General features: G+C 33.8%; 2 protein-coding genes and 1 long non-coding RNA gene across 21 annotated transcripts in view; 2 read left to right on the top strand and 1 right to left on the bottom strand.

Moving 5' to 3' along the window:
- The window catches only part of LOC105114787 (uncharacterized), a 39,168-nt gene extending 30,349 nt beyond the window's left edge, over positions 1-8,819 (top strand). The window contains exons 2-3 of the long non-coding RNA XR_840211.1: positions 1,509-1,511; positions 8,692-8,819. This is a non-coding gene — a long non-coding RNA (uncharacterized LOC105114787). The remainder of the gene's footprint in view (positions 1-1,508; positions 1,512-8,691) is intronic.
- Positions 1-12,515, top strand: part of LOC105114785 (LRR receptor-like serine/threonine-protein kinase GSO1) — a 56,031-nt gene that overhangs the window by 40,492 nt on the left and 3,024 nt on the right. For 7 of the 12 annotated variants that reach the window (XM_011011467.1, XM_011011459.1, XM_011011462.1 and 4 more), the window contains one exon: positions 12,222-12,374. The exons of 1 other annotated variant lie outside the window; for it this stretch is intronic. In XM_011011467.1, the coding sequence (XP_011009769.1) occupies positions 12,222-12,374 (153 nt within the window). Of the gene's footprint in view, positions 1-11,391; positions 11,857-11,958; positions 12,124-12,221; positions 12,375-12,515 lie in introns of those variants that run through there. 4 more of the 12 variants (XM_011011463.1, XM_011011465.1, XM_011011464.1 and 1 more) reach the window with 4 other exon arrangements.
- LOC105114781 (mediator of RNA polymerase II transcription subunit 15a-like) overlaps positions 1-12,515 on the bottom strand; it is a 103,801-nt gene that overhangs the window by 35,500 nt on the left and 55,786 nt on the right. The gene's annotated exons all lie outside the window — the stretch shown is intronic.

Here is a 12,515-nt window from a genome sequence, read left to right on the forward strand (position 1 = left end):
AAATTAAAGGTATCTTGTATTATTAGATATATTATTATAAAACATGCTTTAGTTAAGGAGTTATTGATACTTCAAGTGCAAAATGATGATATAAAACCTTGATAAAAATACATTTTTAAGTATCAATCAGAAACCAAAAGGTCAATATAACACAAAATCTATTACATGTTGAATGTAATGTATAATAGGGTAAGGAATTATGAACCGCACTTACTTCTTCAAGTGCTTCCTCTCAAACTTTCTTAGCCATTAAAGCAAATACAACAAACCTTTAATGAATCTCATTCTCAAAATCATTTGGGCTTATAAGATTAAGTCCTTTTCCTTTCACATGCTTTTTTTTTCCTTTCATTATTGTTATTAAGCATTGGTATTGGTAGTTTAGCGAACTAGATCTTTCTACTCTTAAGAGTGAAATAGTAAGAATTTGACATACAAAAAATGATTATGTCCATATCACAGAGGCATTGTATCCCTAACATATCCTATATTTATTGGAGCCACATCATACTCTCATCATGGTAACTTGAAAAATTAATAGGAAAAATATATATCTCTTTGATTGTTATGGAAGTGTTATTAACCCATGATTTTTATCAATAATGTAGTTTATACCTAGCCCTTTTTGTGTTTTTTGGAGGAACCACCGATGCCCATTTAACATTGCATAGTTTTTTTCCTTCTTCCTCCTAAGAACCAAAGAAAGAATATATCATATGTTTCTCAATTTTGGTAGCAACAGTAGATGTTATAGGAAATAAAGCTCGCAGATAGGTAGATAAGTGACGCCCTTTCCAGGCAACCAACTTGCTATTGATTCTATTAACAATAGTTTTCCACATGAGATGAAGATGCACAAATAGGCAGGCCCAAATACTTAAATGGCATCCCCTCCATCTTATATATTAGATTGCTAGCAGTTGAAGAAGTAACAATAGTTCTAGTGATTGAGCTCTTATGGAAATTAACCTTCAACCTAGAAATCAACTCAAAACATCACATAGTTCTTTTGATGTTTTGAAGAGATGGAAAATCATATGAACTAAAGATGAGATAATCATCTACAAACTGAAAGTGACCTAAACAAATAATTTTTATAAGTCCCAAATCACATCTCTTCTTAGCATTCTACTAAGACCCTCAGTTGCTATCTTGAAAAGAGATGTTGATAAAAAGTCCCCTTGTCGCAACCTCTTTTCGATAAAGAACTCTTTAGTTAGAGAGCCATTCACAAGAATTGAAAGTTTTGTTATCGATGTTGGTGGGAGAAACCACTGGTGGTGGCTTTAAAACACTTAGAGGGGATAAAACACATTCTTTATTTCAAGAACAAAAGCTTACAATAATTAAACAAAAGCTTTGAATGCACACCCTCTCTCTTTCTTTCTTTCAGTTTGTGTTTCTCTCAAATCTCTCCACACATAATTGCATAAAATTAGCTACCTATTTATATACGAATTCATAACAAGAAAATTCAACCTTCAAGTGTGAAGGCGACTGTTGTTGACGGTGTGAAAGCAGCTGATGACTAGACGGTTGGTCGGTGACAGCTGGTGGTTATCTTTTTTAACCTTTTAGATTGAGTTTACTTTTACAAATCTCCCCTTTAAACTCAATCGAGGGATTTTATGCCAAGCATGAATTTCAATCTAATAAATACTTCTCTCTTCAATGGCTTTGTAAAGATATTTGTAATTTGATCATCTGTCTTGCAGGATATTAGCTAGACTTCTTTGTTCTTTACATGCTCTCGGATAAAGTGATGACATGTATCAATGTGTTTACTTCTTTCATAATACACCGGGTTCTTTGCCAATGCAATCGCTAATTGATTATCGATATAAATCTCTTTAGGATTTTCTTGAGGAAATCCTAAAAACTTCAGCAAATTCCTTAACCATATTGAATGGCATACAAATGATTTGGCAGCAACATACTCAGCTTCACAGCTTGATAATATGACAATCGATTGCTTCTTGGATGACCATGTGGAAGATGTATCTCCCATGAAAAAGAAAAATCCTATTGTACATCCAAATCTCTACCCCAATCATTATCCGAGTAGCTAGTAAGATTGAGATTGGTAGTTGAGGTATAAAACAAACCTTCATTTATTGTGCCTTTGATGTAGCGAAGAATTCTCTTGGCTGGATTCAAATGAGACTGGTCTGACTTCTCCATATATCTGCTAATCAGTCCGACTTCGTAGAGTATATCTGGTGTGGTACATGTCAAGTACCTTAAGCTTCCTACTAAGCTTTTGAAGTAAGTTGGATCAACTTTTCCAACTTTACTCTTCTTCAATTCCATTCCATTCTCAACTAGAGTTGATATCGGATTGCAGCTTCCCATCTTAAACCTTTCAAGAATATCTTTGGCATAACTGCTTTGGGATACAAAAATCCCTTCTTCTTTCTGCACCACTTCTAAGCCAAGAAAATGTGCCATCAGACCAATGTCTGTCATCTCAAACTCTTGTACCATGCTTTTCTTGAAGTCTTCGAACATGGTAGGATTGTTGCCGGTGAATATCAAGTCATCAACATATAGGCACACAAATAATATGCTGCCATCTGCTTCTTTCTTCACATAAATTGCATGTTCATATGGACATTTTTCAAATCCATTATCTTGAAATCCGTTATCTTGAAAATACCTGTCAATTCTGGTATTCCAAGCACACGGAGCTTGCTTCAAACCGTAGAGGAAAGCAAATTATTAAAGAGTGAACAAGATAACAAATATAGATGATAATTCTGATGTGTTTCTCCTGTTGAATACAGGAAATCTGTGTACCGAACTTTGTGGCTCATCTTCTGGTAATATCGAACCTTCTACAAGTACTGTTGGTGCTTCTTCATTTTCAAGGATCAAGTCAGTGCTGATCCATTTAATTGCTTATTGGTCATCATTCCATTGCCAAGTTTTATTTCCTTCAAAGATAACATCTTTACTCATAATTACCTTTTTTGTGATGGGATTATACAGCTTGTATCCCATCCTTCTATCACCGTATCTGATAAAGATGCATTTCTCACTTTTATCATCAAGTTTGGTCCTTCTTGTATTTGGAATCTTTGCATATACCACACAGCTAAAAACTTGAAGATGAGTAACACTTGGTTTGTGACCACTCCATGCTTCTTGTGGAGTGACAACTTGCAAACTTCTGGTTGGGCAGCGATTCACAAATACACTGTATATGATACAGCTTCAGCCCAATATTGTTTGGGCAATTTCTTTTCTTTGAGTAGACTTCTTGCCATGTCAAAAATCATTCGATTCTTCCTCTTAGCTAAACCATTCAGCTGTGGTGTATAAGCTGGTGTTGTCTGATGTCTGATGCCTTGTTGTGTACAAAAGGCTTCAAAGTCATTTGCTGTATATTCTCCACCTTGATCAGATCTCACGGTTCTGATCTTATAACCACTTTACTTCTCAATAATTGCTTTAAAATATTTAAAAAAATTGAACACTTCTAACTTCCTCTTTAAAAAATATACCCATGTCTTTCTGCTAAAATCATCAATAAAAGTGAGGAAGTACCTATTTTGTCCATTTGACATAGGCTTTATAGGACCACACACATCTGTGTGTATTAACTCTAGTGGCTCGTTTGCTTTCCAGTTGACTTCTTTGGCAAAACTGGATCTGTGATGTTTGCTGAGGACACAACTCTCACAGACTTCTTCTGGATGATCAATGTGGGGCATACCTTTGACCATCTTCTTGCTTGCTAGCATCTTCAGACTTGTGAAATTCAGATGTCCAAGCCTCAGATGCCAAAGCCATTCTTCACTGTTGGTGATGGCACTCAAACACTTTGCTGCATCATATTGGATGTTTAAAGGAAACATCCTATTCTTGGACATTTTCACATAGGCAATTAATCTCCCATTGTAGTCTGTAATTGTCAGATGACAATTCTTCATGTAAAGTGTATAACCTTTCTCCAGAAGTTGACCTATACTCACCAAGTTCTGCTTTATCTATAGAAGTTGACCTATGCTCACCAAGTTCTGCTTTATAGCTGGGATATAGTAGACATCGGCTATGTAGTTATGATCGCCATTCTTTAGCTTGATTGGGATGTTATCTTTACCTTTGAATGGAACTTTTGAAGTATCGCCAAAGGTGACAAAACCTTGTATGGTCTTATCTAGATAACTAAATAAATCTTGTTGGCCACACATATGATTGCTAGCTCCAAAATCTAGATACCAAATATTCTCTTGATTCTTGCCAAGTCCGTGTTGGACAAATAATGCAGCTGCTCCTTTGCTGTTGACATTCTTTTCTGCATAGTTGACTTGCTCACGTATCTATAGTGGAACTTTCTTTTAACATTTAGTGTTATAGTGCCCGAATTGATTGTAATTATAACACTGGATATTCCTCTTATCACGGTTATTGTAACCGTCTCCTCTTCCTTTAGGAGTGAATGGTTGTTGTCCTCGACCTCCTTTGGTGGTGTTTCTACTACCTTTTCCTCTAACACTTGTATTCCAAGAACCTCTACCTTGAAATTGTTGAAATCCTCCTCGTGTTGATTGAACAAATCATAAATTGAGGACCAATATGAACTCTATCACGTTTTGCCACCTTTTCCTTTTAAATGAAATGACGTGTTTTGTCCAAAACAACACCGTTTCATACATTGTTCATTTCAAATAAAAAAGAAGAAAAGAAAGAAAGGAAGCTCAAAACGGTGTCGTTTTGAAGGCACTATAGGTCTTATTCTTCCCCTGGACATGCGAGGTAGGGGAAGAAGAAGATTTTTCTTCCCTCCTTTGTCACCGCCATTAACCTCAAAAAGACGCCGAGTAGGGACCCTCTACCTGCAAAGCTTTCCATATGTTAGATTTAGGGGAGGAGAGCTGTCCCTAGGGTGGTAGAGGGGCAGCTGAATAGTGGCCGCCTTAGCCACGTTTCCCTCCCCTGTTTTTGCCTATAAAAATAGGGAAAAGGGAGAAAAAAAGAGGGACGGGAGACCAAGAGAGAAGGAAGAGCCTGAAAGAGGCGAGAATAGAAGAGTGAGGGCAGAGAAGAGAAGAGAAAAGAGAGGGGGAAGGCCATCATGAACCACCAGCACCACCACCATCGCCGCTGCCTGTTGCCTGCAGCAGCTTCGCCATCGATAGTAACCACCTCAGGTCAGCCCTTCATCCCTTCTTTCTGTCCTGCTTCATCCCTGCCATGCCTTTACTAGTCACGTAGCATGTGAACAGTGGAGTGCACTGTTCATAAGGGCTAAGATGAGCCCAACCCACGTGGATGGGCCAGGTTCGGCCCAACCTATGTATTTGGGCTTGATCCGGCCCATTTCAAAAAATAAAAAGAAAAAAATATTTTTAATATTTTGTGATTTCCCCCCTTTTGATTTATGCTTTTTTTTTAATATCGGTCTATATTTTATGTCATTAAAAATACAAATCGAGTATTAAAATACCTGGTTTTTGGCAAAACTTTCAAAAATATAAAAAAATTAAAAAAAATATTTTTATGTATACGACCAAGTGTCTCAAAGCTAAAAATCATATTGTGTTTTTCATACAAAAAAAAGCAACAATGTTTTAGCATGCATTTTAGCTTTAATAACCAGTTTATTAAAATCAAGAGAACATTGGCCAAAATTTCAAAAACAATAAAAATTTTATTTTGCTTATTTGTTAGTATCTAGGGTACGACATTACATGTAATGTGTATTTTGGATATTTTATTTTTTTTTTTTCAGACAATAGAACGATTATGTTTTATAGCATTAAGATAAGAACCTCCTTCTGAAGGAGGGCTTATCTTGAACCCTAGACAAACCAACAATTAGAAACCATAACACGACTTTAGATTTTATCAGACAAAACAATGCAGTCTATTTTAGGTAGGGCATAGTTGGGGTGCTCATAACTTTCCTTTACGCAACTAGTCTCCGTACCTGATCTCTAAGACTAGTTAAGGTTTCTAGTGACTAGAATATTAGGTGGCGACTCCCATTCAAATTTTCCACTGATAAGAGACAAGAATTCTGTCTTTCCATATTTTGCTAGAGATAGACCACTTACAATTTGTTTCTTGGAGGGTGGACGATCGCCGCAATGCCGCACTCTTGTGACAAAGATAGTAAAAAAAAAGAATACTTCTTTTGAGTACTGATTTCAAATTTAGAATATAGAAAATCAACGTAGAGAGTAAATATTTTAACCACTGATCAAGTTTATATATCTAGTAGGGTTAGACAAATTTTATGAAATAAGCACTCTGCAATTGATCTTGAATCAAAAGGATCATGAAATGGATCGTGGCCACTTGATCCTTTCAAAGTTCAATCTAAGTGCAATTTTTTGGTCAAAAGAATAAAGTTCAATTCCAATTGTAAGACAAGTTTATATATACAGGTGATTTAAGGATATATCACCACCTTGTAGCCGGCCCTATATATATGAAACTGTATACTTAATGATCCTGAATAAGAGAAGGGCATTAATTTACAAGTATGTTTAGTTTAGTTTGTTTAGTGTGTGTGTGTATATATATATATATATATAATTTCGTTAAAAGAATGAGACTGATACACTAACAAATAACACAATTCAAAATTTAGTATTGTGTTATACTAAAATTAAAACTGATGAAATGGCTGCTGTTTACTGCTACTTATTTTACTTTGATATTTCTCTTGCAGGCTTCGGAGTGTTGAAGCCTTGTACGTATTAACTTTCGTAAGTTCTCCAAATTCAGAAGATCTTAGCATAGGAGTACTGAATTTGTTGTGGTTGCTGGTGGGGGAATAAGTGGTTTGCTTCTTGCATTCTTGGCCCAAAATTGTGTTAGTTCGAAACTTGTCTACAATTTTCTTGAATGTGTACAGCTAATGCGTGCTTTGATAACCTATTTGGAAGTGTGGTTGTGGTTATTTTTTATTTAGAAATATATTAAAATAATATTTTTTTATAAAAATTATTTTTGATATTAGCGTATCAAAACGATATAAAAATACCAAAAAAAAAATATTAATTTGAAGCAAAAAAATAAAATAAATTCAATTTGTTTTAAAAACACTTTTAAAACACCAAAACAAACAGAAAAACAAGTTTTGACCTCATAACTTAGCCTTATTGTTGATTGTTTCAATAGAGAAGTGTTGTAACTATATTTATCTTTGGAATCCTAAATCTATCTTGTTTAATTACTTTGTTTTCGTTATTTTTTTTAAAAGAGTTTGCCCTGACCATGATGTTGGATCATGTTGGAGTATTCTGATCAAGAAATCAATGATATAGTCCATCTTCAAGTTCAGTTTCTCATTGATCTCTTCCTAATTTAACATAAAAAATGAGAAAACTATAAAGAAAACTTCTACTGACTAACTCTTTCAACTTGTCACAAGGTGTATGCACCATAGAAATATCCTTTAATGATCAAAACTCCATAAACAACTTTGTTTAATTCAAAGATATGTTAATGAAAAGATGATGAATTGTATCTTGATGGATGATAATTTAACTATTAATATACTACCTCTTAATATTATAAAAGAGCTCAGGATTCATATTTATGTTTATATATAAAACAAAATGTTGTTTTGACACACATATAAATTTAAAATTAATCCAAGTTAATTTAGGACTTGATAAAAACTTATGATACAAATCTTAACTCAGGTTAACCCCCAAGAGGAAAAAGATTATGGAAGACCACCATTATGCATAAGGAAATTACCAGGAAATTACTCAACTTGGCCAGTAATGCTACAAAAAAGAGAGTGTAGTATATCAATTTTCTCATCAATTGCGACAATAATTGACTCCCAGTCAATACAGTCCATGCAAATTGTTTGGTGAGGTTACATGCCAACAAAACTAATTTGAATATTTTTAATGTGGGTAAAACTTTTAAATGTTATAGTGAGGTAATATTATATTTTTTTTTATTTTGAGATAAAAAAACATTATATTGTTTCAAATTAATTAAATAGGTTATGAAAATATAATTGCTTAGTGGTATAGATAATAAAAACATGATTGCTTAGTGGTTGTTTAATGGTATAGAAGTATCAAGTTCAAAATTAGAAAAATAAAGTTAGAAGTTGTTAGTTTAAGTATTTTACAGGTGCTATTTGATCCAAAAAATGATTTGAATAGATACGGTTTTTTACCCAAATTTTATACATAGGAAAAAGCTTGTTTTTTTTTTGTTTTTAATACAATAAACTATGCATTAATCTAGTTTTTATAGAAATAGCTATGATGAAAATAATAAAGAATACATGGACTATCTGTCAATAACGCCCAGGAATGATTTCAGGGATTATTATAAATTATATAAAAGGAATTGCTATCTAAATTATATATATAAAAGAAAAGGTAATGAGACTAGTTTACAATCCAAAAAGCATAATAGAATTCTGAATGTTCTAGGAGCTATGATTAGTTTATTAGGTAGTATATAGTTAACAAATTATTGTAGTTAAGTGTTGAAGGGATTTTAACCAGTTATATGCTTGTGAATAGGTTTTTTAAGCTAAGATTTTAGACCAGGCAAAGTATAGAGAAGTTAGTAGTAATGAGCAAGAACCCTGAACTTACAAACCACATCAATATAAAAAATATGAAAAATCATTAACAAAAAATAAAAACAAATAATGACATAAGCAAGTGTCGGGCAAGTAATATACAAGATACATACATCAAATAGTAATTTTCTTGAACCGGAAAAACCCTTCATTTATGGCTATGTTTCAAGATATATAAGTGAATTAGTTGCAAAACAGAGGAGTCTCTATGAAAACATTACAATAGCATTTACTCTGGGGAATAACGCTTCTATGCATTTGCATGTGCTGTAATTGACAAAGAAAAGGAGAAATCCTTTCAATTTATGAAAATGTAATGAGTTAATCTTATCTCACACTGCAATATATACTCCACAGTATTCATGTATGAAAAAATTTGAATGGGAATAAATAAAATAATTCATCAAACAATATGAGAGTTTGGAAAAAGATTCTGGAATACCACCAATATATATAAGGAAATCACCAGGAAATTACTGCATGGTTGTGCTAAAAAGTCAAAAGGGCACACAGCAAGTCAAGCATCCGCGTTTACAACCTTTTAATGCTTTAAATCATCTTCGCCAGTAGTGCTATAAAGAAGAGAAAGTGATATATCCACTTTCTCATCAATTACTTTAGATTTGTGGAAGATATGATACAAGAGAAAGTCGTATATCCACACTCTATAATGGCTGGCGAGCTCCTTGCGTTTCACGTGATGATGCGCCCCCCAGATAAGATGTTGCTTGTTCTTACAGGGAGAGGAAGCCCAGCTCCAGACAGCCGAAGGGAGATCGTTTTCCTACATCTTCATCATTAGAACACAGCAATAACTCAAAGCTCTAGCATGTCATGACCATCGCTTTTTTTGATTGCTATCTTCAGTTGTTATACCTCCAAATCTTCAGTTGTTATACCGACAATTTCTCTGTTATATATATATTAGGCGGAGTTTCATGAATCCTTTCCATTAGATAATCAATAATATTGTATATATTCTTTTTGGAGAAGTAACTCATTTTCACACCCTTCTTGTAGTTTTCTATTCATTTTCACACCAGAGTGTAATATAAAAAAACTTTTGAAGAGTATTTTATTTTATTTGCACCCTGCTTTTCTTTCCATTCACCCCAGCACTACGGCAATAATTGACTCCCAGTCAATAAGGCACATAACTAATTTGAATATTTCTCCCAACCTGGCGAGTAGACTAAGTGTGAACAATAAGATACAATAAGATAATATTCAAATCCAAAAATAAATGAAATAAAGAAAACATCTGCACAACATAGAATATGCAGATAAAGTCATGTAAATGGCCATAGTGTAGTATAAATAGGACCCCATGGTTGCCCAAAGGCAGATAACAAAAAAACAATATTCTACGAAGGAGTTCATAGAATTATCTACGATGATGTTGAAAAGAATGGGGGCTTGGATGTTGCTAGCATTATTGACTTTGGTTGGCGAATGGTCTGGTCGTTGTTAAAAAAACAATATTCGCCAGTAGTGCTATAAAGAAGAGAAAGTGATATATCCACTTTCTCATCAATTACTTTAGATTTGTGGAAGATATGATACAAGAGAAAGTGGTATATCCACACTCTATAATGGGTGGCAAGCTCCTTGCTTTTCACGTGATGATGCGCCCCCCCCCTCCTTTCTTTTTTTTTTTTAATAAAATCCCTTTTATGCTTAAAATCCACCTACTAATGGGTCGACGAAGGGCCACTAACAACAACCCAAATAAGATGTTGCTTGTTCTTACAGAGAGAGGAAGCCCAGCTCCAGACAGCATACGGAAGATCGTTTTCCTACATCTTCATCATTAGAGCACAGCAATAACTCAAAGCCATCTTTAAATTACAAGGGTTTATTAATCAATTTTATTAAATTATATGGACTGGGTTATATATATTTATCTCCTATATACTTTCCTGTCATTGTTCATCGGTGAGGTGATATTACGGAAGCTCATCATGCATGAAACCACATTCGATAATTTTGATACCGAAAATAAAATCAATAATTTAATGTTTTTTCATTCAAAAAAAAAAACATCAAGACTCATATGTATCCATTCACATGAAAAAAAAAAAGAAATGAAATGAAATGAATTAAGTAGGAAATATATCCACTAATTAATATCTCTCTAATTAATTTCTGGAAAAATTCTTCTTTTTTTTCATAGATACAAATGATATTGATAATGCGTGATCATAATGGATTTCAATCATATGAAAATATTTCAAAGATTTGGTAAATATTTTGAATATAAAACGTGGGGCTCATGCCATGTTTCTCACCCTTGAAACGTGACGATTGATTGTGAATCAGCATTTTTCTCTTCTGCCCCAGTCTTGGATTTTACAGGAATGTGATGTTCGGGAAAAAGAGCACATAAAATTCCAGTAAAAAATGTCTTTCCGTGACTTGCGCACGCTCCTTCAACACAGATACATCTTTTAATTTTCTAGACCAACCATTGTATTTTTTTTTTCAAAATTGATTAGGGTGTTCACTGACCCGGAATTTTTATTTGAATCTAACTTAGATTAATTTAATATTTTATTTTTGAAAAATAATAATATTCTTTTATAGAATAAATCAGTTATTTTATTGATTTGACCCATACGAGATAGGTCTATATCCACAGGTGATTAAATTGATTTGTTGGACTGGATTTTATAATTATAGTTTTAACCTTTTTTAGGTATGTATTGTATTATCATTTTTTTTTGTTATAAGTTTACTTTAAGCATGATTAAGATAGGTCATTCGCTTATTTTTAGGCATGTCTTTTTTCTGTTAGAAGTTTACTTTAAGTATGATTAAGTCGTGGAAATGGCCATAGTGTAGTATAAATAGGACCTCTATGGTTGCCCAAAGGTACATAACAAACAACAATATTCTACGTAGTACGTAGTTCATAGAATTATCTAAGATGATGATGAAAAGAATGGGGGCTTGGATGTTGCTAGCATTATTGACTTTGGCTGGCGAATGGCATGGTCGTTGTTATGGATGTATGGAGGAAGAGAGCATTGGTCTCTTGGAGATCCAATCTTTGATCGACCCACATGGCTTTTCCTTGGGAGATTGGGTGGGCAGTAGTAATTGTTGTGAGTGGTATGGGATCCAGTGTGATAACACTACAAGGCGAGTGATCCAAGTCTCTCTTTTCGGTACAAGAGATGAGAGCTTGGGCCATTGGGTTCTCAACGCATCTTTGTTTCTGCCTTTTAAAGAATTGCAAAGTCTTGAATTGGGAAGGGCTAGTTTGGTTGGTTGCTTGGAGAATGAAGGTTAGTTCAATGTTTCTGCACTTAATTATAATAATAAAATAAATGAAGGTTGGTTGGTTGGTGTTTAATGTCAATTATCTTGCTTTGATGATTCTCTTCCAGGCTTCGAAGTCCTATCATCAAAACTGAGGGAACTTGGCCTAAGTGAAAACCGATTTAATAAAAATGATAAAAGCATTTTGTCATGTTTCAATGGTAACCTTTCCACTCTCGAGTCTTTGGATCTATCATACAATGGGTTGACAGCTGGATCAGGTAGGTTCTATGGTAACCTTTTAATTATTTTTCTTTGAAACATTCTCCTCGTATGATTTTTTTCCATGCGTTTATTTCCTTCCAATATGCTCTTGAGAAACATCATGCAGGTTTCAAAGTCTTGTCATCAAGGTTGAAAAAGCTGGAGAACCTTCATCTAGGAGGGAATCAATACAACGATAGCATTTTTTCTTCTCTAACTGAGTTTTCATCTCTCAAGTCTTTAGATCTTTCATACAATCAGCTGACAGGATCTATCAATAGTAAGTTACTTTCTCTTTATCAAGAAAATTGAGGACTTCATATATATATATATATAATAATCAACTTCTATGAACATTTATATCTATGGAGCTTTGATCTTATCCATAAATTGTTTTTCTAATAAGACAGGAAGAGATTAA

The sequence above is a fragment of the Populus euphratica genome, unplaced genomic scaffold (genome assembly GCF_000495115.2).
Source record: "Populus euphratica unplaced genomic scaffold, PopEup_1.0 scaffold582.1, whole genome shotgun sequence".
Classification (NCBI taxonomy): domain Eukaryota; kingdom Viridiplantae; phylum Streptophyta; class Magnoliopsida; order Malpighiales; family Salicaceae; genus Populus; species Populus euphratica.